Source organism: Microcaecilia unicolor, chromosome 5, assembly GCF_901765095.1.
Source record: "Microcaecilia unicolor chromosome 5, aMicUni1.1, whole genome shotgun sequence".
Classification (NCBI taxonomy): domain Eukaryota; kingdom Metazoa; phylum Chordata; class Amphibia; order Gymnophiona; family Siphonopidae; genus Microcaecilia; species Microcaecilia unicolor.
Genome location: NC_044035.1, coordinates 108,274,537 through 108,301,837, shown reverse-complemented (window position 1 = coordinate 108,301,837; position 27,301 = coordinate 108,274,537). Strand labels below are relative to the sequence as shown.

At 44.3% G+C, this 27,301-nt stretch overlaps 1 protein-coding gene across 1 annotated transcript in view; it reads right to left on the bottom strand.

Moving 5' to 3' along the window:
• Positions 1-27,301, bottom strand: part of WDFY4 (WDFY family member 4) — a 593,767-nt gene that overhangs the window by 27,119 nt on the left and 539,347 nt on the right. Inside the window, exons 59-61 of the mRNA XM_030203170.1 lie at positions 24,195-24,374; positions 17,962-18,144; positions 15,624-15,708 (exon numbers count right to left, since the gene is read on the bottom strand). Of these exons, the coding sequence (XP_030059030.1) occupies positions 15,624-15,708; positions 17,962-18,144; positions 24,195-24,374 (448 nt within the window). The remainder of the gene's footprint in view (positions 1-15,623; positions 15,709-17,961; positions 18,145-24,194; positions 24,375-27,301) is intronic.

The window sequence follows — 27,301 nt, the reverse complement described above, 5'->3', positions numbered from 1 at the left end:
TCACATAGTGAGAGACTATCAGGATATACTTGAAGATGCCATGGATGTGAATGTGGTAGCCAATCACGACTGCAATTTTGTGGAAGCATCCCATTCAGGAAGCAGAAACTGTGTACTACCAGAAGAGCTAGGAGAACACCCGTACCAAACCTTAGTGGACTACAGCAGTGTCAAGACCCTTGTCCAGAGAGAGATAATCATCTGCAGTTGAGTTATGAGTGAGCTGTGACCTTGGCATGTATACATGGTGACCAGAAACAGTATCCAACAGATCAAGTGTCTGAAAACCTGTGAGGCAAGCTCATCTGGAAGTAGCAGTCTTACCATGGCTACATTACCCAGTAGTTTGGGGATGGGATTGTCCCAATTTTGGCACCATCTGGGCCCAGCTGATCGATTGCCCAAAGAAGGAGGAGGAGTCTTTTCCTGAGATCTTCCCACTGGAGGACCTTGATTTGTATACCGAAAACTCAAAGTTGCCCCAACTCTGCCGCCAACTGTGGTTAGAGAATCTATGGTGCTCTCTGAATTTAAGAGCTGCCATGGATGGAGATCCGGAGCCAGAAGAAAATGACGGGCCGGACAACCCTATGCCTTTTGACAGTCTACCTGAATGGAGTAGCGAAGGAGCTAAAGGAGACTATAAAATAACCCAGTCAGAGGATGACTCCATTACAGCAGCCCGGGGAAGAGGTAGAGCAGCTGTTAGTACCACAGCCCTACTCTAGACAGGTCATGCAGCTAGCTCACAGTCACCTGTTAGGAGGTCATCTGGGGGAGGAGAAGACCTAGGAGTGGATTTTGGCTCGGTTTTTCTGCCCAGGTATACTCAAGCAAGTTGATCTCTTTTGTCAGTCCTGCCCAACCTGCCAGCTGAGTACTCCTGCAAGGGTCCCACTTGCCCCTCTTGTGCCTGTGCTCCTGGTTGACACCCTATTTGAGAGACTAGCGATGGACTTTGTGGGACCCCTGGAACGCACCACTCATGGCAACAAGTATATTCTGGTCATCTTGGATTATGCCACTTGCTATCCAGAAGCCATTGCCTTGCGTAACATGAAGACCACCACAGTGGCCAATGCGCTGTGGGTCATCTTCTCCCAGATGGGGATCCTTGCAGAAATATTGACTGATCAAGGGACCACCTTTACGTCCAGAGTTATGAAGCAAATATGTGCCTTGCTCAAAGATCTTGCAGATATCAGTGTATCATCCACAGACAGGTGGTCTGGTGGAATGGTTTAATAAGACTGAAACAGATGCTGAAAATGTTTGTGGCTTAAGATGGGAAAAACTGGGATTCTCATATCCTGTATGTACTGTTATATGAAAGAAGACCCAGAAGGATCCTGGAAGTGGTTTGAGAAGCTTGGAAAGTGGAACCCAGCCTGGGAAGGAACTTGGCCGAATATGTGCTCACCATACAGGACAGGCTAAAGAAAGCTTGTGAGGTTGCCAAGCTTTGCCTGGAGAAGGCTCAAGTGGGTCAAGCCTGAGTCTACAACCAGAAGGCAGTACAACAAACTTTCCAGCCGAGGGATACAAGTCCTACCCCCCCCCCCCCCCCCCAATATTCAAAAGCATTTAACCGGCCAGGTTCAGCACCTGGCCGGTTAAATGCCCCATATCCGGCTATCTGCTGATATTCAGTGGGGGATAGCCGGCTATCTCCCACTGAATATTACCAGATAGCAGTTAGCAGATAGCCTGTTATATCAGCCGACATAATGGGCTATCTGCTGATTTTCAGCCCCACTTTAGTGGCAACATTTGGCCACATGAATATGTGGGATATCTTTGGCTGGTTAGAAGATAACCGTCTAAGTCTGAATATCAGCACAGCCAGTTATCTTCTAACTGGCCAAAAATAAACTGGATATTCAATGCTGGTCACCTGAAACAGCCCGGCATTGAATATTCTGGTTTAGCAGTGACCGTGGGAGTTAGCCAGTCTAACTCCCATGGTCTGAATATCGGCCCCCTAGTTCTTTTACCCTCTTCTGAGAGGAAACTATTATGCAAGTGGCAAGGTCCTTATGAAACTGTGAAAAAGATGGGACCTGTCAATTATAAGGTAGCCAAACCTGATAAGAGGGATAAGGTGAAGATCTTCCACATTGATTTGTTGAAGAAGTGGGTTCCATGTGACGGCAACCCAAGTCCAAAGAGATGACTTTGGGCCAGAGGTCCCAACAGAATCTGGACCCTTCCAAGTTCCATTTGGTGACCAGCTCTCCATCTCACAGAAGGATGATCTGGAGCACTTGGTATGCCAGAATGAAGGTGTGTTTTCCGGAATGCCAGGCTGGACCCACCTTGCAACTCATGATATTATCACTGATCCAAGGGCGGTAGTCCGACAACACCTGAATTAAATCCCAAAAGCCCAACAGCAGGCTGTGGTAAAAAAGGTTGCTGACATGCTAGAATTGGGAGTCATTGAGGAGTCAACCAGTAATTAGTTGTCTCCCATTGTGTTGGTACCAAAACTGGGTGGGAGCATCTGGTTTTGTATTGATTTCTGGAAGGTGAATGCTGTCTCTAAACTAGAGGCCTATTCAATGCCAAGAGTGAATGAACTCATTGGGCAGCTAGGAGGGCCTGATTCATCTCCATCTTGGACCTGACCAAGGAATATTGGCAGGTACCTCTCAACCGGCTGCCAAAGAGAAGACAGCCTTTTCAACACCCCAGGGTTTGTTCTAGTTCATGGTGCTACCGTTTGGCCTTCATAGAGCTCCAGCTACCTTCCTTCACCTTGTGGATTGCCTACTTAAACCCCATGGCAACTATGTGGCTGCCTACTTAAATGACATTTTGTCATCTATAGTAAAGATTGGAGGACCCGGAGGAGGTGACATAATCTGGCTTGACGGCAGCCTAGTTCTTTTCGCCTGTAAACTCTGGAGCGAATTTCCCCTTATTTGCATCCATCGGCTGAATTTTTTTGCATGGGAGTTACAGAGTTTTGAGGAGCATTTGTGGCACTGTGAAAAAATTCCAGAATTGTCCTGGAAAGGAGAAGGTGAGGTCCGCTACTAAGACTCCAGTGAAAACACCACACCACCATGTGGTATCAGGCCAGGCGTCAGAGTAAGACTCAGACTTTGTGCTTTCTGTGGAGGATTCTCTGAGAGGAGACGAGAATGACGCTGGATGTTAGAAGCAATTGAAGCGTTTGCTGATATAAAGAAGGAAATTAAAGCTTCCTGAGTGGACAATGTCGACAGGTCCATTCTGCCATTGAATGGTTCCATGCTACATAAGTACATAGGTATTGCCATACTGGGAAAGACCAAAGGTCCATCAAGCCCAGCATCCTGTTTCCAACAGTGGCCAATCTAGGTCACAAATACCTGGCAAGATCCCATGCTGCTGATCATAAGTTATGGATTCATCTTGAGCAACACTTAGTGGGCTCTCGCTTGTTGAAACATCTTATTGTTGGAGGGGCTGTGCAGTGTTGGGTACTATGGGTCACATTTGGTGGACCTGTTCTAAGGCACAAGCATACTGGAAGGCTGTGCAATCTCGCCTACAAGTGTGGCTTGCTCGTCCAGTGCAATGGCACCCAGCTGTCTTCTTATTGGGTCAAAAACCTGCAGATCTAACTCATTAGCAGTCTTTGCAGGTTAGACAGGCTCTTCATGTGGCTCACCTAAATTTGGCGAGGTATTGGAAGCATCATACTGTGCCTTCTTTAATCCAATAGATAACCAGGTTGTGGCATATTTGTGAAATGGAGCATTTGACTGCATTGAAGAGAAAAACTACATAAGTAGGAGGTGTTGTGGGCTCCATTCTTGAAGGCTTGCTCTGTTTAGGGGACAGGGTAATTTGTGTGTTTGCTACTGTAATTATTTAAGTTTTATTGGGAGGGGAGGGGAACTGGGGCGATTTTCCATTTTGTGTTTTTTGTGAGAGGTGGGGGGGGGGGTAGAAGATGGGGGGGTTTATATATAAAATTATTTGTGTTAAATAAAAAAAGCTTGTTATTGTTCCTTTTCTCTGGAAAGTCTAGAAGGGGGGGGTATGCCTGTTATTCTCTTTTTAAAGTTACTATTCTGTTGCTTGGATTTTGAATAAAGTGCTTTGCTGGGTTAACAGCGACTCCAAAAAAAGTGCTTCTTGGGAGGAGAAGAAGTCTATTACCTGGGTTACTCAGTCAGGAAAGGACAAGTGAGACCCCAGATCCGGAAGATAGAAGTGATCACCCTGGTGCCAGTACCCAGACGAAGAAGCAAATACGAGCCTTCCTTAGGTTCATTGATTATTACCAACAGTTTATTCCTGGGTTTGTTGAGAAAGTGGAACCGCTAACCCACTTCCTTCAGAAGAAGGCTCTAAAGAAGATACACTGGACTGAAGAGTTGGATGTTGCCTTCCAAACTCTGAAAAGGGCTATTTGTTCAGAGCCGATGTTGGTCAGCTTGGACTTTAGCTGACCCTTCATCGTACAGACTGATGCATCAGAGGTTGGACTCGGGACAATTCTGGCCCAGAAAGAAGATGAGGAAGACCACACGATGGCATACATTAGCTGGAAGCTTTTCCCTAGAGAGAAAAAAAATGCACAAGTTGATAAGGAAGCTCTAGCTGTCAAGTGGGCCCTGGAGATAGTCCAATACTATTGGGCTGCAACCTTGTGCTGGTCACCAACCATTAATCCCTTCAGTGGATAGCTCAACATAAGGATTCAAATGCCCTTAATGCACTTGTTCCTTAGTCTCCAGCCCTTTAGCTATGAGGTGAAACACCGGGCGAGCCGAGAGCATGCTAATGAGGACTTTTTGCCCCGGGAGGTAGACCCTGGTATTGCAGGCACTCAACTGGGTACAGTTGAGCTGAAAGGGAGGGAATGTGATGGGGTTAATAGAACTCTGCCCCTCATCCTTAAGAATAGTCCCATAATCAGCCTGATCCACCTTAAGAGCCCTAGTTCTGCCTGAGAAGAAGTGAGCCAGGAAGAGGGTTGGAGACAGAACCAGGAAGTGTATAAGAAGGGCCTGACAGAGGTTAGAGATGCCCAGGGAAGGAAGACTAGAAGTCCAGCAGATGCTGCTGCAGTTCCTGTGTATTAATTGTAACCTGGCTGAGGTAAGCCAATGTTACTGCTTGTTTAAGACTTGCAAGCTTTGCTTTGAGGTCTGGCTTGGGTCTCAGAGGAACTGAGAACTTATGGGCTATGTTTTGAGTGTGCCGGCCTACCAGCCACAGACTACATGGTCTGACAGCCAGAGGCCTGCTCAAGACTGTTTACTGAACCACAGAGACTTTTACACCTGATGTTCCTGGCCTGTGAAGTAACAAGTCTCAGGGCTCAGCTAAATAAATCATTTATTTCACATTTATATACCTGTCTGGCTGTGTTATTCACAGGGCCATCCCACAACCCTCACCCAGGGTATCACAAGGTGAATCAACAAACTTTAAGAGCAGAAAAGCCAGGGGTACTTTGAAGGGGTACTTGGGGGTACTGAGTACCGGCACCTTTTCAATTGTCTGCTAAAATTAAGCCATGGTCCCCAAGTTTTAATGAAAGAGCTCAGGCCCTATACACCAATTCTGCCTCATCATAGATTCTGTGACTGGATGCAGGGGGCCTGGCTATTGTGGGGTAGGTCCCTCAATGATCACCCCACATCTGAAGGGTGGCCTGGCATTTGAGTACCAGCACCTTTTTCGCTAGACAAAACACACTGAGAAAAGCCCACAACATATGTTAACTTCAGCAATAATCTAAAACAAACAGTAAACACAACTAACCACAGTAAAACATATATGCCCAACCCATGAGGGGAGGCTTGTGGTTTTATCAGTTATATGCATAGATTGTAAGCTGCAGATGGCGTACCAATGAGTAGAAGAGCAAAATGATTAATACATCTAGAAACCTGGAAACAACCTTATTCTGAAAAGATTTAGCCACATCATCTTAAGAGACAGGTACAACATTCTTTTGCAGGTTAGGAACATGTGAAATGCCGTATTATTGAGAACAGTTCACAAGATCTACTAAGTGAACTGGTTATAATACCGGAAAAGAACTGTGTATTTTTCACATTATCAATATAGGTTAATAATTAAACCTTCTCAGAGAAATATTGCTACAAAATAGGACAAAACGGGATTGTTGGGGCAAGACCTGTATATTTATCATGCGACACTGGTTGACGTAATGGAAAGACCTGAACTGTCCTTGTATTTTTTATTTAATTTATCCAACTTGATATGCCAGTTTTGATTGGAAGGCCCTTAGGTGACTTACAATAAACACACACACAAGGCTCTTTTTCTCTCCCCCCCCCCCCCCCAAATATTTCCCACCTCCTGTTCTCTGGTTCTCTGCAGCACAAAATGTATGCTGTCCCCCCTTGTTGTATGAGGCAGCTTCAGTGGCCAACACCAGATGTACCATGTTGCATTCTCTTTTTGTAGCCATCTTAGTGCTTGTTTACAATGACTTGTAGTGGGTGCTGTAACCTGCATGTACTGGAAACATGTGTTCAGGCTCTGCACAGCAGTCAGCTCTGTTTTCATGAGGACAAGTAAAATACATGGGGAAGAACTAGCAAAATGGCTGCAGGTACATAGTGCCATATTTAAAAGAAGAGTGCAGGAGTAACCTAATGGTTAAAACAGCCTTATTCAAATCCCACTGCAGCTCCTCCTGACCTCGGGCAAGTTACTTAACCTTCCATTGCCTCAGGTAAAAACTCAGATTGTGAGCACTCCAGGGATAGAAAAATACTTACTGTACCACTTTGATGGCTTGAAGGCAGTATATAAGACATTAAATCAAAACAATAAAATAAGTAAAAAAACAAGTGATATAAAACAGCATCACTTACACATGTATTTAGCAAGATAGCCACATTGAGATGGAACAGTGGACTTGAATGTATTTAGCAAGATAGCCACATGGAGATGGAACAGTGGACTTGATGCCAATTTGATGTCAAAGTACTGTCTTTCTCTGCTGTTAGCTACACATCTAAGTGTTGCTATCAGGGGCGTATCTGCGTGGGGCCACAGGGGCCTGGGCCCCCGCAGATTTCACCCTGGACCCCTCTACCGCCGTTAACCCTCCCTCTCTCCCCCGCCTACCGCCGTCACCTACCCCCGAGGTCCGCTTCCTCCTGCTGGCTTTTTAAAATATTGCTTCAGCTGGCGGGGGACCCCAACCCCCCGCCAGCCCAGCCGCGGTCTTCTTTAACTTCTTCATCCTCGTTGTGCTGTGAAAGCTGAAGCAATATTTTAAAAAGCCGGCAGGAGGAAGCGGACCTCGGGGATAGGTGACGGCGGTAGGCGGGGGAGGGAGGGTTAACGGCGGTAGGGGGGAGGGTTGACGGCAGTAGGGGGGCGGCGGCGGCGGCCGGGGGGGGCTATAATGTGCCCCCTCACTCTAGCCCCTGCCCCCCCTACCGCCGAAAGTCAGATATGCCCCTGGTTGCTATTAGCAGCAAATGAACATAATAAAAGCTATATTGGGTCAGACCAAGGTTCATTAAGCTCAGCTCCACAGTAGCCAGCTCAAGTCCCAAAGTAGATCCACTTACACATATAGCTGCCACTGCATCTTTTTCTTCTCTCTCTCTCCTTGTATGTGGATTTCTGGGAGCAAGGTTACATATATTTTACAAAATTTATGTTCAGCAAGCCACTTCAGAAATTCTTTGGAAAGTCTAGACTCTCCAACCTGGCCGTCAGACTTTCCTTTCACATACCCTATGTAAAATGGCTCTTCATATGAATAAGTTATACGTTTAACTGCTAACAGGCAAATAGATAGCATATAATTTTAAATGTATAAGTATCCACTTAAAGTAACATGCAGATTATATGTTTTTCTGCTGTTAAAAATAGGGGTAAATTTAAACATATATCTTATGCATTTAAAGTTATATGTTTTTGAGGCCACAAAATATTGACCTCTGGATGTTATACTGTTTTTTTGTTGTTGTTGTTTGTTTGTTTGTTTTTTGCCAGGGAAAACATTAAAACAATAGCAGCAATGCCCTTAATGCAGGGCATAGGAGGCTTAGGTGGCCACTGATATCACACCAGCTCAGAAAAACAGAATTGGAAACCAGGCCAACTATTAGGCATGATTAGATGGCTGCCTAGGGCAGCAGCTTCTTGGGGGCAGCAAACAGTAGCTGCAGTCATAGCAAAACAATAGATCCTGACAACCACACAAACTGAAAGAACCGTCGGCACATACTAGAACCTGCATTTTTATAGGATGTTTTGTGATAATTAAGATTGCTCATTTTAATTATTAAAATCTCAGAGGGACTGCAGACTAGGGTTCTGAACTACAGAGGTGAATAAACATACATAAAGAAGTATTTATTAACAGACCAAAAACACAGCTGTTTGTTAACCCTTGAAGTGCTTGCAAATTTTTCTGTCTTTTTGCTCAACACATGTCAATTCATTGACAATATTTGCCTAAACACAAGACAGACACAGTATTGACTAGATATTGAGACTCCTGAGGTAGGCGTTTATCACTGAAACATAGATCTGTATCGAGTCTGGCAAAATTTTCATGTGTATTGCAAACATTTCTGTATGTAATTGAATCAGGCAATTTGTTTGTGTATTTTATTGGTTTAGAATATTTTTATCATCATTGTTTTTTGTCTGTTAATAAATGCTACTTTATTCACCTCTATAGTTTGTTGGAATTTAATTGGTCCTCCTCTACTCCCTTCCCATAGACTTGTATGTATTTGTAAGGGATTTTTTTTCACTTTTTACCAAGAGAGCTACACATTGTTTCAGTCAGTAGAGAGTGGCACAGTACCTGAACCTTAACTGAATAAGGGGATGTGTGGCAAAAAATATTGTATGCAGATTATATTAGCCCCTTCTGGATGAGGAAAGATGGATACATTTAAAAAAAGGCAAGGTAAGGAAAGCAGGCCCTTTTACAGTATCCAGACTCACCTATGATACTCACAGGTTGCATTTCTTGCAGTAATGCTCAGGCCCTGGGCAAAATATTTATGTTGGTATTTAAACTATAAGACAAGGAATGTTACTTCTTCCCACATTACCCCATTAGAATATTTCCGCTCGATAATATATTGAATGAACTGTCCACATACTTTAGGAAGGATGCAGCTAAGCAAAGAGGAGCTATAGCAGCCTCATAAACCATGAAGCCAAAGGGCAAGTGGTTTGAAAATGCCAAGGAGAGTCCCAGTTCCATTTACTGTAGAGAGTCCATTATATACATTCAGGAAGGAAAAGTAGATAAGCAACATCTAGACAGGATAGCATTTTATTTTTTAAATTGCCTTTAGTCCTGTTGTATTCAGCTATCCAGTGCAGTTGTTTTCCTTCTTCTTGTCCCACTACCTTTCCCTATGACTTTGGGATAGCCACTGGATACAGGCAGGGCCGCCAAGAGGGGGGACAAAATTCCCTGGGCCCGGCCTCCATCACAGCCCCTCACCTGTCACCTCGCTCCGTGACTGAAAGCGCAGCCAGTAACAGCAGATCAGATTCGCCTCCATTTGGGCCTTCCCTCCCTGTGTACCGCCCTCGTCTGATATAACTTCCACGAGGGCGGGACACAGGGAGGGAAGGCCCGAAGGGAGGCGAATCCGATCTGCCGCTGCTGGCTGCGCTTTCAGTCACGGAGCGAAGTGACAGGTGAGGCGCTGTGATGATTTCAATGCAGGGGGCCCGGCCCAGTGGCGGACAATGAAGGGTGGGTGGGGACTGCGGCGGCCTGGGGGGTGACCACAACCTCGAGGGCAGGGCTCCGGGGGTGGCTTTGCCCCAGCCCCGGCCCAGTCTCTCGGTGGCCCTGGATACAGGGCTGGTTTTAGCAATTGCAGGGCCCTGTGCAGACCACTTCTGTGGGGCCCACTTCCCCTTCCCGCCACCGCACTGCTCTGCCCTCCACATAACCCCTGCATTATCAAGTCCCACCCCTGTTAACAAGGTTTTTTAAATTTATTAAAAAACAAATTAAAACCCACTCACTCTATACCAGTAGAGAGCGGTAGGCAGCTTCAATGATTTTCATATCCCATCTGCCATTGAGCCCAGAGACTCCTCGCTGCTGCCTTTGTGGAACCAGGAAGTGACATCAAAAGGGGGCTGGATGCAGCAGCATGGAGGTTCTTGGCTCAGCGGCCGTTGTGATATGAAAATCGCTGGGAAATGCAGATGCACATTAAGGCATGGAGCAGGAAGGTGTTCCGAGACAAGGGGACAGATATGCCAGGGATGCAGGGCCCCTAGGAGCGCGAGTCCCTGTGTGACCGCCCCTGTCACCCCTGCCTAAGACCAGCCCTGACCAAATAATGCCGCTGAAAATGCCCGATTAGTGCCTAAGCCCAAACTGGTTATTTTCTGGGAATTTTGGGGGCAGAGTCAGCACTTAGCTGGTTAAGTGCCAACATTCAGCCTGTGCAGTAAAGTGTTTTTTACAAACCACATCTTAATTTAGGCACGGTATATAGAATATGCTTAGTTGATATTCTAGCGCCTAAAAGTACGCACATCCATTTAAACCAATGAAAATGTGGCGCAAATCCTTGCATGTAAATTTACGCACACTGGGCCATATTCTGTAACTACATATGCAGATTTTGGAACACCCACAAAACGTCCAACTCCCCACCCATAGCCATGCCCCTGTTTGCCTGCATGTGTTAGAATTTAGGCGCAGTGTGTTATAGAATGCACTCAGAAATTTGTGCACGTAAATTCTAATTATTGCCAATTAGTGCTCATTATTGCTTGCTAAGACCTGTTATCAACGCTGATTAGCTTTTTAAGCCAATTTAGTTACATGCGTACTTATAAATACGCTTTGATTTTGGCATGCAACTCTAGGCGCGCTATAGAGAATCCAGCAATAACCAGTTGGCTAAGATAAATGCACAAATAGGACCGTATACAATACAGTGCTGTGTGGTTCATTGTAGCTGGTTAAATACTGTATATCGCATAACTGTCTATGTTTTAGCCAGTCATGCATGCTCAGATATTAAATGCTGGTGCCTGGACATGGCCCGGAACTGAATATCTGGGAATAAAATCAGCGGTAGTTATCAAATCGCTGACTGCTGCTGATTGAATATCGACCCCGTTATGTCCTCTGTTAAAACACATTAGGGGCGATTTAATAAAGGCATTTTCACATATATATATACCACTCTACGCAAAAAAAAGCAGCTTTTAATATTACACCCCTCCACTATGGTGAAAGAACGAGTATACATGTACACAAATTGGGAGTAGACAGCGTGTTCGGAAGTAGGTCCTGGGGAAGCACGGGCGGAGTCACATTTATGAACATCCTTTACAAAATCTGTGCCTTCATGCGTGTTTTACTCATGAACATTTATATCTGCCACCGAGGAAGTGTAAAGGAATGTGACTTCATTAAAGCAGTGATTTCTGTGGCTTTTGAAGAATAATTTTTACAAAGATGCGTGGAGGGGCATTTTTGAAAGGGACGTCCGTGTTTCGATTTGGACGTCCTTGCAAAATGTCCGAATCCAGGGGCGTGGAATCACGTATTTTCAAAACAAGATGGACGTCCATCTTTCTTTTCGAAAATACCATCAGGGACGTCCAAATCCTTAAATTTGGTTGTCCTTAAAGATGGATGTCCCCAGATATGGTCGTTTCTGATTTTCAGTGATTTTCGGAACTAAGGACGTCCATCTCAGAAATGACCAAATGCATGCCATTTGGTCATGGGAGGAGCCAGCATTTGTAGTGCACTGGTCCCCCTGACATGCCAGGACACCAACCGGGCACCCTAGGGGGCACTGCAGTGGACTTCAGAAATTGCTCCCAGGTGCATAGCTCCCTTACCTTGTGTGCTGAGCCCCCCAAAACCCACTACTCCAACTGTGCACCACTACCATAGCCCTTATGGGTGATGGGTGTGGGTACAGTGAGTTTCTGGTGGGTTTTGGAGGACTCGCTGTTTCCTCCACAAACGTAACAGGTAGTGGGGGGATGGGCCTGGGTCCGCCTGTCTGAAGAGCACTGCACCCACTAAAACTGCTCCAGGGACCTGCATACTGCTGTCATGGACCTGAGTATAACATCTGAGGCTGGCATAGAGGCTGACACGAAATATTTTGAAAGATGTTTTTTGAGGGTGGGAGGGGGTTAGTGACCACTGGGGGAGTAATGGGAGGCCATCCCCGATTCTCTCTGGTGGTCATCTGGTCATTTCGGGCACCTTTTTGTGCCTTAGTCGTGAGAAAAACAGGTCCAGGTGAAAACGTCCAAGTGTTTGTCAGGGATGTCCTTCTTTTTTTCAATTATGGGTCAAGGACGCCCAAGTGTTAGGCACGCCCAAGTCCCACCTTCGCTATGCCTCCGACACGCCCCCTTGAACTTTGGCCATCCCTGCGATGGAGTGCAGCTGGGGACGTCCAAAATCGGCTTTCGATTTTACCGATTTGGATGACCCTGTGAGAAGGACGTCCATCTTTTGATTTATGTCGAAAGATGGGCATCTTTCTCTTTCAAAAATGAGCCCAATAGGCATCTAAGTATCTCTATAAAATGGACCCAAAATAGGTGTCTGCTTACCCTCACATCCTAGGCAGCCTGTTATACAATTACATGGAACCCAATATAATGCCCCCTGCAATCATGTCTTGGCTCCCCCCCTTTTTTTTTTACATACAGCTCCTTTTGCAACAGATCATTTAACGCAATATTTTATGGATCCCAATCATAGCATTATATTGAGGTTCCACTGTAATTCATTATGAATGTTGAGCTAGAAGAAGACAGGCCAGTGATATTCACAGTGATTTAAGTGGGTAGGATAACGCCGCTGAATATTTGCATTTAGTACCTGAGCTGAAATCTGCTAACTTGTGGGTGTTCTGGAGGTGGAGTTGGCACTTATGTGGTTAAGTGCTGATAATGAGCCCTTGATCACATAAGATAACAGCTTATATTGGGCCACATACATAGCAGTCCTATCTTTAAGTGGTTCAGCTTATACTAAGACTACTACTTATCATTTCTATAACGTTACTAGACGTACGCAGTGCTGTACACTTGAACATGAAGAGACAGTCCCTGCTCGACAGAGCTTACAATCTAATCAGGACATAAAAACAGGACAAAAAAGGGAAATACTTAAGGTGGGATAGACATGGATACTGAACAAGTGAATAGGAGTTAGGAGTTAAAAGCAGCCTCAAAAAGATGGGCTTTTAACCTAGATTTGAAGACAGCCAGAGATGGAGCTTGATGTACTGACTCTGGAAGTCTATTCCAGGCATATGGTGCAGAAAATAAAAGGAACAGAGTCTGGAGTTGGCAGTGGAGGAGAAGGGTACAGATAAAATTTACCCAATTCCTCCTTCTCAGGGAGGAGTTTAGGGAGAGAGTGGAGAGGTACTGAGGAGCTGCAGAGTGAATGCACTTGCAAGTCAATAAGAGGAGTTTGAATTGTAAGCAGAAACAGATAGGAAGCCAATAAAGTGACTTGAGGAGAGGGCTAATATGTGCATAGCAACAGTGCTGGAATATAAACCATGCAACAGAATTTTGAGCAGATTGAAGGGGAGAGAGATGGCTTAGTGGGAGACCTGTGAGAAGCAAGAAGTCTAAGTGAGAGGTGATAAGAGCTACTAACCTATAACCAGATATTCAGTGCCGATGCTGGACATATACAGTGGTGGAAATAAGTATTTGATCCCTTGCTGATTTTGTAAGTTTGCCCACTGACAAAGACATGAGCAGCCCATAATTGAAGGGTAGGTTATTGGTAACAGTGAGAGATAGCACATCACAAATTAAATCCGGAAAATCACATTGTGGAAAGTATATGAATTTATTTGCATTCTGCAGAGGGAAATAAGTATTTGATCCCCCACCAACCAGTAAGAGATCTGGCCCCTACAGACCAGGTAGATGCTCCAAATCAACTCGTTACCTGCATGACAGACAGCTGTCGGCAATGGTCACCTGTATGAAAGACACCTGTCCACAGACTCAGTGAATCAGTCAGACTCTAACCTCTACAAAATGGCCAAGAGCAAGGAGCTGTCTAAGGATGTCAGGGACAAGATCATACACCTGCACAAGGCTGGAATGGGCTACAAAACCATCAGTAAGACGCTGGGCGAGAAGGAGACAACTGTTGGTGCCATAGTAAGAAAATGGAAGAAGTACAAAATGACTGTCAATCGACAAAGATCTGGGGCTCCACGCAAAATCTCACCTCGTGGGGTATCCTTGATCATGAGGAAGGTTAGAAATCAGCCTACAACTACAAGGGGGGAACTTGTCAATGATCTCAAGGCAGCTGGGACCACTGTCACCACGAAAACCATTGGTAACACATTACGACATAACGGATTGCAATCCTGCAGTGCCCGCAAGGTCCCCCTGCTCCGGAAGGCACATGTGACGGCCCGTCTGAAGTTTGCCAGTGAACACCTGGATGATGCCGAGAGTGATTGGGAGAAGGTGCTGTGGTCAGATGAGACAAAAATTGAGCTCTTTGGCATGAACTCAACTCGCCGTGTTTGGAGGAAGAGAAATGCTGCCTATGACCCAAAGAACACCATCCCCACTGTCAAGCATGGAGGTGGAAATGTTATGTTTTGGGGGTGTTTCTCTGCTAAGGGCACAGGACTACTTCACCGCATCAATGGGAGAATGGATGGGGCCATGTACCGTACAATTCTGAGTGACAACCTCCTTCCCTCCGCCAGGGCCTTAAAAATGGGTCGTGGCTGGGTCTTCCAGCACGACAATGACCCAAAACATACAGCCAAGGCAACAAAGGAGTGGCTCAGGAAGAAGCACATTAGGGTCATGGAGTGGCCTAGCCAGTCACCAGACCTTAATCCCATTGAAAACTTATGGAGGGAGCTGAAGCTGCGAGTTGCCAAGCGACAGCCCAGAACTCTTAATGATTTAGAGATGATCTGCAAAGAGGAGTGGACCAAAATTCCTCCTGACATGTGTGCAAACCTCATCATCAACTACAGAAGACGTCTGACCGCTGTGCTTGCCAACAAGGGTTTTGCCACCAAGTATTAGGTCTTGTTTGCCAGAGGGATTAAATACTTATTTCCCTCTGCAGAATGCAAATAAATTCATATACTTTCCACAATGTGATTTTCCGGATTTAATTTGTGATGTGCTATCTCTCACTGTTACCAATAACCTACCCTTCAATTATGGGCTGCTCATGTCTTTGTCAGTGGGCAAACTTACAAAATCAGCAAGGGATCAAATACTTATTTCCACCACTGTATATGAATATATGGTGGTGGACATAAAAATGCCAATTGTTCCTGGTTGAACATCGGGCCCAGTGTTATTACTTTACTATTCGGATCATTCTTCCTCAGAATGGCACAGTCTCAGACTGTTTTCTCTGCTATAATTCCGGTCCTAATTACTATTAATTTCATACACTGTCAGAAATGTTTCATGCTGCATGCCAGAATTATAGATGCCACTTGCAGTATTTACCAAGGGGTAATCTTGGCACAGATATATACATGTGTTTGTGTGTGGAAGGTTAATGGTTAATATTTATGTACAGTAAAACCAGTGTCAGCTATTTGCCTATAAATCTTGTTCAGCTGTGATGTTACCTTTCTTTTCTGCACTGAGGGTTGAATCTCTTTGTGATGCTGACTCTACATGAGAAGAAGCTTGAGCAGATTCCATCTTCCATAGCTGTAAACAGGAGAGAATGCCTTAATACACACTTAGTATTCATTGTAGAAACACCTGCCAAGAACAGTAGATTGAGCTGCATATACATTTTTAAATAAATAGAAATAGTGGCAGTTAGATATGTATATTGCATATGTGTGAAAATACCAAGTTCAGGAAGCCACAGTGGAGGAGTGGCCTAGTGGTTAGAGTGGTGGACTTTGGTCCTGGGGAACTGGGTTCGATTCCCACTGCAGGCACAGGCAGCTCCTTGTGACTCTGGGCAAGTCACTTAACCCTCCATTGCCCCAGGTACAAATAAGTACCTGTATATAATATGTAAGTCGCATTGAACCTGCTATGAGTGGGAAAGCGCGGGGTACAAATATAATAAAAATAAATAAATATGGCAAATTATACCACACAGGTCATCCGACATTCAGCCCATGGGAGGCAGGTCGGCTATGTCCCATGATCAGCACTGAACCCGGAAATTCAATGCTGGGCCGTTTACAGTGACCAACATTGAATATCCATTTTATTTCTGGCTGGTTTAAACTTAACCAGCCAAGTCGATATTCAGCGTTGGCCGGTTAAGTTTATAGCAGCCAAAGATAGGACTACTATTTAGGTGGTCTTATTTGGCTGCTAAACTTAGCCGTGATGTGCTGAATATTCACGGCTAGCCAGTTATATCACACAGCATAGCCAGTTAGATGCTATCTCCCAGATTCTATATATGGCACCTGAAAATCCGTGCTGAAACGGAAGCGTATTCTATAACAATGTGCATAACTTAATTGGTTAACTAGCTAATCAGCGCTGTCAATTGGATGTTAACAAGTAATTATTGGCACTAATAGGCATTCATTGAGATTTATGCGTGCAACTTGCTAAGTGTTGAAAAGGGGGTATGGCCATGGGCAGGGCTTGGGCGTTTCTAAAATCCATGCACATTATTATAGAATACAGCAGCTCTGCGCCTAATTTAGGTGGCAGGATATACACCTAGTAAAATGTGAGAGAACACGCCTAGGAATAATTTTTTTCCACATGGATTTTTCAGACACCACATATAGAATCTAGCCGTATGCACCAAGCGGTAATATTCAGCAAAGATAACCAGCTATCTTGCACTGAATATTAGCACTTAGCCAGTTAAGTGCTACTTAACTGGCCAGGAGCCATTCCTGGCTGGTTCAATAGCGCTAAATATCGTCTGGAGAGATTTCAAGTGGCCAAGGTTTGGGCGTGGCTTGGCAGGATTAAAATCTACACGTGTAATCCACATTTTACAAAGGGAATACATGTACAGTATATAGGGGAAAACTTCCTTTTTGGTTTTATACCAGCTCAAAGGCATGTACAGGTTCTTTAAAAAGTGCTTGTTCTGGCCAGGTCTTTACATGAAGGATTAAGGGAGTCATTGTATTTAATCCTATACAAGTTTATTTCCTCTTCCAAAATGAATCAAAATTAGAATTATGGCTTTACTGCTTAATTGGCAATATTTACACCAGCTTTGTAAACTGGGGCAGCTGCATATGTTAAGTAGTGCCTCTTACATGTGGAAGTTGTGAAATCACCACTTCCATATGTAAGTGCCAGCCCTAAATGGAAACTACCGGGTTCGTGTTGTCTATTTTTCAATGTAGATATTTGTAAAACTGATGCTCCCATTGCATGTGCATATTAGAAAAGGCTCCACATCAGGTAGGCCTGAACCCAAGGAGGCTAGGCCCTAAGCTTCATCTCTTTCTCCCCCCCCCACCCCCCCCACTGCCCATCACCGCTGCAACCCAAAAGAAAAGAAATACCTGAACTGGCGGGGATACGCAAGCCTCACCAGCCAAAGACCTCCTCCAGGCAGAAAGAGCACTTACACCCTGTGTCGCCGTCAGCAGTGTCCCAGAGTTGCTGACACAGGTCAGCCTCCACCATGCAGGCAAACTGAGCATGCGCGAGGGGTGAGGTAGTAGCAGCTTGGGAACACTGCAGCATACTGCACAGGGTGCAAGGGCTCTTTCTGCTGAGAGGAGGTCTTCGGCTGGCATGGCGGGGCTTGCAGATCCCCACCACCCACGTCAATGGTGCACTGCACATCCAGGCCCACCTCTGGCTATGCCACTGAACTAGGCACCGGTCTGAATATTGGTTGGTTCTTGGCGCTGAAAACTGTGTGGCTAATCTAGATTTACCCCCTAAGTACTGCATTATTTAGCATGTCAATATCTCATCAGCTAAAACCAATAACAATATGTTCGAGACACCTACCCTTACAACTCCGTCGGCACATCCCGTGACTATGACCCTGTGTGCATCCCAGTAATATAGTTCGGTAAGGCAGCAACATAAGATGTTCCTTTCTGAGACTGAGGCTGTGTTAACACTTGCTAGCAGCTGCCCATTGATAGTCCAGAGATACAGGTATGTTCCCGCACAAGAGACAATATCACCCTATAACAGAGGAAGAAAAATAATCCACTTAGAGTAATACAAAATGCAGTGTATTTTTTTCTAGCGAAAAAGGTGCCAGTACTCAAATGCTAGGCCATCCTTCAGGGGTGGGGTAATCACTGAGGGACCCACCACCACAATAGCCAGGCCCCCTGCAACCAATCACAGAATCTATGACAAGGCAGAATTGGTGTGTAGAGCCTGAGCTCTTTCATTAAAACTTGGGGATCATGGGTCAATTTTAGCAGACAATTGAAAAGGTGCCGGTACTCAGTACCCCCAAGTACCCCCTCAAAAAAAGCCCTGAAAAAATGTCACAGTATTTCCTGAAAACACAGCACAGAAGTCGTCCCTATAAAAGAAAAGGATGTCATAGTTTAGATATCTGAAAGCGAGCAGTGAAATTCTCCTAAAGCAGATGAAGAAGCAAAAGTGAAAGTCACTGTACTTTAGTAAAGTGAAGGTGGTGGACACATGGGATAGCTGCTCAGTGGAGTTCATAGAGGAAAAGAAAGCAATATTAGAATTCAAGAAAATCTAGGAGAAGCAAGAAAATCCTTAACAGGAAGGAGGTAAACATCAAGAGGAGATGAAGAGGGGTGTGCAGTGTAATAGATTTAGGTCAGCTTTGTAAGTTACATGCTAAAGTGCCGCATTTAGGAATACACAACACCTGTTATCAAAATGGCGTAAGTGGGCATGCCTAAAATCGATCACATAGAGGATGACTTATTGTATTATTTTATAATGGAATCTGTGTGTCCAGATGCTGTTATAGAATTAGCTTTCAGTGCACTGCATCTAGGCATCAAATTTGTGGTGCCCAGTTATAGTCTTTTCAGAAAAAGAAAGAAAGAAAGAAAGAAAGAAAGAAAGAAAGAAAGAAAGAAAGAAAGAAAGAAATCCATTTTGTCTACCTACTCTGCCAATCTGTACCTGCCTAATAGACTTCCATACATTTCCATCTCTGGTCAAATTACAGAATACTAGTGTGTTGACGCCAGTGGCGTAGCCACAGGTGGGCCTGGATCGGCCAGGGTCCACCCAATTAGGGCTCAGGCCCACCCAACAGTAGCACAAATTTAGCGGTAGCTGGTGGAGATCCCAGGCTCCACCAGCTGAAGACTTCCACCTGATGGAAATGAAAATGCTACTCTCCACGATACCAGCACTTGCATATTAGTTTTCAGTGCATGCGTGTTGCAGACTGACAAGGTGGAAAGAATCGTTTTCCTGCCGGCTGAGATTTTATTTTGGTGGTGGTTGGGGGGGGGGGGGGGAGAGAACACTTGGTGCCCACCCACTTCTTGCCTAGGCCCACCCAAAATCTGTTTTCTGGCTACGCCCCTGGTTGGACCCGTGTCTATATTTATATGCTTGTCCGGAGACCCCTGACGCAGGTGCGGTAGTGCCGAAACACGGCCCGTGTTGGGTCTCTCTTCAATCAAAGTTCACTATTAAAGGATTTTTTAAATGAAAAACTGTGTTCCCTTTTGTTTTTAAAGGCCCTTTGTGCTGTTTTTTTGCTTGGTCTTCTTCTTTTGTACTTGGTTCCCTCTCTTTGTTACATTATATTTATATGCTAACATTTATGTCAGGTCTATGTCTAGCATAAATGTTAACACCTAAATGTGACATTTACGCACATGATTTATAGTATTCCATAAGTTAAGAGTTATACCCCCTAATTCTGTAAAAGTCACCAAAAATTGTATGCGCAAATTTGGGCATGTGTGCAATTTGCGTGTGCAATTTAATTAAATAACTAATTTGCGCCAATCATTGGCTTTTTAATTGAATTTTATGCACAACTAGTAAAAAAGCCCCGTTTCTGATGCAAATGAAACGGGGGCTAGCAAGGTTTTCTTCAGAGTGTGCATGTGGGAGTGTCCCTGCCCTCTGCCCTCTCTCCCTCCCCTTCCCCCCTCTGAGTCCAGTCCTTCAGTGTTAAGTTTCCTGCTGTGCTGTGTTTGTGTTACAGAGAGAGTGAGGGCATCTCTCTCCTCCCCCCTCTGAGTCCTTCACTGTTACTGAGAGAGGGATTTCATGCTGTGCTGTTTTCCTTCACTCATGGGGAAACCGGATATCTCTGGCGCTTCACACTTCCGGCTGGAGGCTTCAGAACGTTGGTCTTGCCTTTTATATATATAGATTTGAAAAAGGGGGTGTGAGAACGGGAGGGTCATGGGCAGAACAGGGGTATCCCTAAAATTAACACTCATTGTTATAGAATAATGGGGAAATGAACCTAATGTAGGCATGTACATTTGCACCATGTTTCAGTTGGTGCAAATGGCCATGCCTAAAGTTACGCGAGATTCCAGGGCATAAGTGCTATTCTTTAAACCGTTCCTAACTTTAAGCGCGGCTTCTAGAATAGCACTTTTTTCTGGGCTGATTTTTTTAACACCATATATAGAATCTAGCCCTAAATGTTTGCGCCTCTGTCCAGCCCATGCCCCTACACATGAACAACCCTCTTACAATTACACACAAACAGGCTTAGTTTCGAAAGGGAAGGATGCCCATCTTCCAACACAAATCGGGAGATAGGCGTCCTTCTCTCAGGGTCGCCCAAATCGACATAATCAAAAGCCGATTTTGGGCGTCCTCAACTGCTTTCTGTCGCGGAGATAACCAAAGTTCCCGGGGGTGTGTCGGCAGTGTACCGAAGGCGGGACGGGGCGTGGTTAAGAGATGGGCGTTCTCGGCCGATAATGGAAAAAAGGAGGGCATCCCTCACGAGCATTTGGTCAACTTTATTTGGTCCCTTTTTTTCACGACCAAGCCTCGAAAAGGTGCCCAAACTGACCAGATGACCACCAGAGGGAATCGGGGATGACCTCCCCTTACTCCCCCAGTGGTCACCAACCCCCTCCCACCCCCAAAAAATTAAGAAAAAACATTTTTTGCCAGCCTCTATGCCAGCCTCAAATGTCCTACCCAGCTCCATCACAACAGTATGCAGGTCCCTGGAACAATTTTTAGTGGTTGCAGTGCACTTCAGGCAGGAGGACTCAGGCCCATCCCCCCTACCTGTTACACTTGTGGTGGTAAATGAGAGCCCTCCAAAACCCACCCAAAACCCACTGTACCCACATGTACGTGCCCCCCTTCATCCCTAAGGGCTATGGTAATGGTGTACAGTTGTGGGGAGTGGGTTTGGGGGCGGGGGGTTGGGGGGCTCAGCACACAAGGTAAGGAAGCTATGTACCTGGGAGCAATTTCTGAAGTTCACTGCAGTGCCCCCTAGGGTGCCCGGTTGGTGTCCTGGCATGTCAGGGGGACCAGTGCACTACGAATGCTGGCTCCTCCCATGACCAAAGGGCTTGGATTTGGTTGTTTTTGAGATGGGAGTTCTTGGTTTCAATTATCGCCGAAAACTGGGGACAACCATCTCTAAGGTCAACGATCTCAACATTTAGATCGACAATCTCTAAGGTCAACCTAAATGTTGAGATTTGGCCGTCTCCGACCGTATTATCGAAATGAAAAATGGACGCCCAATAATACGGGTTTCCCCGCCTCTTTGTGGCACTGTCCTTACAGATGGGCGCCCTTAGAGATAGTCGTCCACGTTCGAAAATGCCCCTCCACGCCATTTCAGAGCACAATTAGAGAATAGCAGTTGGTCACACTACTGCCATTTCTATGGATTGTAAAATTTAAGTGTGCAGCATGAGCTTAAATTGAGGCGACCTGATATAACTAAGTGCTATAATTTTGGCACCCAACTTATGCAGCCTATTCTATAAGTGCATAAGTGCTCTTATAGAATATTAGCATAATCGGCATCAGCATGCTTAAACTTATCTGTACATATTTACACTCTCTGGCCAATATTTAGCCCGCAGGAGGCAGGCTGGCTAAGTCCAGCGATCAGCAACCTTTACAGAATTGGCACTTGGTGCAGATTTTCCTGGTGCCTAATTTATAGAAATCTCCCCTATATGCATAAGTGCTTTGTGCATACTCAGTGCTATTCTATCACTCATACATACAACTTGAGTAGTATGTAAATTCATGGAGGGGTACACAGGGGAGGAGCATGGGTGGGACAAAGGTGGAGCTCCCACATATGCACATAACTTACAGCATACTGTAAATTATGTGTTAAAGTGCTGCATTTAGATGTGCACCTTTACACCTGCTATTGATATGGTATAATGTTAGGCGGGTAGGTACCAATTTATGCAAGTATCGCATAATGGAATCCTGGTGCCCAGATGCTGTTATAGATGCTGCAGTGGGTAAAAGGGAAGTCTTTCTTTCTTGCAGGAAATGGCCAGGCAGCAAGTAAAGCACTTGCCGTGCGGCCATATTGAGGGGCAGCCCTTACCACTACCAACTGAGGTGGCATTAATGGCTCCCCCGCTAACCTGGCAGTAATCAGGCAGCATGCATCACTGTCCGATTACTGCCAGGCACACCCTGGCCAGATGTGACGGTGTACTAGGGGTGGGAAGTACCACCGGGCTGCTGTGGTAGCCCGGCGGTACTTCCTGTTTAGCGAGCGTTGGGCTTACTGCCGCTTAGTAAAAGGGGTCCTCAGTGGGTTGCATCTATGAGGTCAATATTCAAAGTGATTTAAGTGGGCAAGAGCCTCTCCTGCCTGCTTAAATAGCTCCCCGGCACCTAACTGAGTATATTCAGTGGGAATTAACCAGACAATGCCACTGAATATCCCCTGAGACTGCCCAAACAAAAAGCTGGGGAATGCACTGGGGAGGAGCCCAGTTTATATGAGTGCCGGCAGTATGCAGTGCCGGCACCTGCATGGCTAAGAGGCTTCATTTAGGACAGCTCAAGAGTCCTAAATGAGGCCACTTAGCTATGTGGGGTGCTGGCTCTGAATGTTGGGCTGGCACCCGCATAACTTTTTTTTGTTGTTTAAAAACAAAAAGCCCCCGTCACCTCCTGCCCCAATGTCCCCTTTTCCCCAGGCGTACCTACATCCCTGGTGATCCAGCGGGGTCATTGGGGGCAGGAGTGCATCTGCCCCTTGCGGCGCCTCGGTGAAATGGCTGCCGCAAGAGGAAAGAGGGAATATTAGAGCAGGAGGGGACTAGGGGGCTTTTTTTTTAAACAACAAAAAAAAGTTATGCAGTTTGGAGCGGCCCAATATTCAGTCAGGGCCGCATAACTCTCAATGTGGCCGGCCCAGCTGCATATCGGCCAGGCCCGCATAACCTCCAGCAGTCTGCCCACCTCAAATTATCCCCGATATTCAGTGCCAGTATCTGGACATGGCCTGGCACTGAATATCTGGGGATAATTTAGCCATCAGCGATCAGCATTTAAAAAAACACTGACCGCCACAGGCTGAATATTGGGGGGTATGAGCCTAAGTTTGGCACCCAATTATAGAATTACCCTTTTATAGTCCTGAATTTCTTCTGAAATGCAATTGAGAAAACAGAACAACTCACTGCATACAATGGGGGTAAACCCGGAACTGCACCAACCCTCTCAGAGAAATCTGGAGCTGGTTGCCAAACTGTTTTTTTTTCTTCTCCGATTCAGATTGTACTAGTAATTTGTATCTGTTGTCTAATGTTTGATTCTACCGAGATGGGGGTAGAAGAGGGGGGAAAAACAGACACTAGGTTAATTTTCTACTGTTTCAGACAGCTCAGACTGCTGAGTCAGTCAAATGCACCTTTCTACATTTGCAGACTAATCAGTCTCAACTGGGGTCACTAGAAAATAACAATCTCAAAAGACTGAGTCAGAGCCAGAAAACAGAAGGGTCACCTGAAAAAAAGGCAAAACACAGGACCCACTACTGCTTAATCAGAAGACTAACACGCATTCCATGCAATATAATTTAATACTGCTCTGCTGCCTCTTATCATGCTACATCCATACTGTGGAAAGCCAAGGCAATGTTTTTATGTCTTCCACCATTAGGAATACTATTAGTAATCTCTATAAAAATAAAATCAACTCATCAATGTCTAAGAACATTGCACTATCAAAAGAGGACCCATTAAGTTATCATGAAATGTTCATGTACATGTCAAAAGAAAGAAGACAGATGAAGCGCTTACACTGGAATCACTGATGGCCACAGCAGAGAGACCTGCTTGGTGTCCCGGAAGCTGTGTTACATACATCAACTGATTCAAATCCCAAAGGATGCACGTTCTGTCAGCAGAGCCACTAACTATGACACCATAGAATACAGAGGCTGCCAGGCACGTCACAGCTTTTGTATGTCCGTATAAAGCCTGGGGAGAAAATAAGATGACGATAAGACAGAGAAGAGACACTAAGACATTTTAAAAGATATTCAGCCTAATATTACCATTAAAGATTTTTGCATATCTCCGATTATTATTCAGATTTGATCATCAACCTTTATAAAGTAGTATGAAGCAGAGTTTGGAATCATCTGGCAAACCCAGAAGGGTAATTTTATTAATATTCATATTGATGGATTTTGTGGAGAATTATTCCAGGAAAAGCACCCGTGCAGATTTACCCCTGCCAAAGTTAAATCCCCAAAGCACTGAAGTTCATTAAATCCCATTACAACCAACTGAGACCATGTCACCTTTGTTGACTTTTAAAAACATTGTACTCCCTTCTAAAAGATAAAATGAAGCTTTATTTTCTGTTTCATTAAGAGACATTTTGTTATGTCTACTGTATTCTGAGCATTTTTCCAGTTTAAATCGATATGTTGTCTGCGTGATGAAGTAGTGTCAAGGCCGGTTGTGCTCCCGATGTTGTTTTTCTTTATCAAGATATTTGATACAGTATTTCACAGTGTTATGATCAAACCCTCATGTACAGCTCTCCATATTAGTATAAGAATATTTTGGAATTAATAATTCATTACATCTACCACCAATTATAGTGCTTTATATAAATCAGAAAAATCCTGCCTTTTGGACTCAAAGACGGAGACAAAGAGTATACATTTTCTACACAGCTACTTCTCTCTATGGGGCCCTTTTACTAAGGTGTGCTAATAGATTTAGCACACGCTAAATAATAAGATGCTCAAAGGAATATAAAGGGCATCTTATCAATTAGCGCACGCAAATTATTAGCATGTGCTAAATCTATTAGCGCACCTTAGTAAAAGGACTCCCAAGACTTTTATTGTAATGAATGTTTCAATAACAAAACTGCTTACTATTTTGCTCTCCAGTGACCTCCTACGGCAGTCGACAGGGTCAATGCTTCTTTTGGAAGACTTTATCATCACATCCACAATACTGTACAGCACATCATGCAGCCAACTCATACTGTTTGCATAGCTTCAGACTGACTAATATCTCAATTCATCGGGTCAAGTATAATTAAGACACACAGGTCAAATACTAGCTTGGAGACAGCATGATTTAACCTCTAAATTCCTCTCCTCAAAATAAATACTGATAATATAATTTGAGGTATTTACAGCCTTGTTCTATGCACTACTAACTATTTTAGTGTGATTAGTGATTTTCACTACATACTACATAGCTGTATATATGTAAAATATATGGTATAAATCATAGTGTAAAGGGTGAAAGGTCATGGATTTGATATACCACCTTTCTGTGGGTACAACTAAAGCAATTTATATATATATAGGTAATTTATCTGTCCCTAGTGGGCTCACAATCTAAGGGGTCCTTTTACAACAGCATGCTAGATGATAAGACACCCATAGGAATATATGTTGTTCACTGTTCTTTACGATACCTATACGTTTACTATTTTTAAAATTCATTATTATGTTATTTTACTGAACTATATTACATTGTTATGCTATTTAACTGCACTATAGTTTGCCCTACGGTCTTGTAAGTCACATTGAGCCTACTATTGGTGGGAAAATGTGGGGTATAAATGTGTTAAATAAATAAATAATAGGCACCTTATCATTTAGAAAGCGATAACTCTGTTAGCATCTTAGTAAAAGGACCCCTACGTTTTGAACCTTGGGCAATGAAAGGTTAAGTGACTTGCCCAGGGTCACAAGGAGCTGCAGTAGGACTTGAACCTAGTTCCCCAGGTTCTCAGCCCACTGCATGAAACCTTATCCTTTGCATATGGTCTGAAGTACCAGCACCTTCCCTTCTCTAGTTCTGCAAACTTATTGATGAACATAATGTTAAAAACAATTATGCTCAAATGCTGAACTATTAAATATACAGTCATATATTCTTCAAGGTGTGGCTGTGATGGAAAATATTGGTAAAACAAGGCATTTCACGTCCTGAAATTATTTTCACATCGAAAGGATGTGTGCGTCTAACTATATATCTTGGTCGTCTTGTCCTCTGTAGCTGCCTAAAGCATAGGATGATTAATTGTGTACTTTACAATCAATAGAAAGGACTCATAATGTACTTCCAACACTAGATGAAAGTATGTGTGTGGTGGGGGTGTCTAGCACTTTTACACTAATACTTGGCCATGGGTAATGATATTTTTTACAAGCCATGAAAAATAGGTTAACCCTTTCAGAGGATGGGGAAAAGAAATGAAAAGTATGGCCTTTGTATAGCATTTCAATCTTCCTGTGCATAAAATGAAAATCTATTGTTTACATTTCCTAAGGTGAACCCTTAAAAAGCCTAGAGGCAACATGGCTTCCCAATTTTTCTTAACCAATTCAAGTATGAGGTATACGAACAGGGCCAAATGTTCCACATAAGCACTCCTAGTCATAAAGAGGAGCTTGCTCTCCAATACCTCCAAGATACACAAATGACAGGGGTGGGGAGGTATTCCTCCAAATATGAGATGCAGTGAGAGGAACACTGTAAAGACCACCAATATAAGCATAAGGAAGTAGGTTCAGGTCTCCCTCACAGGCCACCATAATCAAAGACAAAGCACACAGTTACAGGACGCTAAGGGGTTCTGTTTTCTTCCTCTCAGCAGGCAGAGAGATGTGGTAGCCGTGTTAGTCCACTTTTAAAAGCAATCAATAGAAATAAAAGAAAATAAAACATAGAAACGAAAATAAGATGATGCCTTTTTTATTGGACTAACTAATACATTTTTTGATTAGCTTTCGAAGGCAATCCTTCTTCATCAGATCAGAAATAAGCAAATTTCTGATCTGATGAAGAAGGGTTACCTTCGAAAGCTAATCAAAAAATGTATTTAGTCCAATAAAAAAGGTATCATCTTATTTTCCTTTCTATCTTTT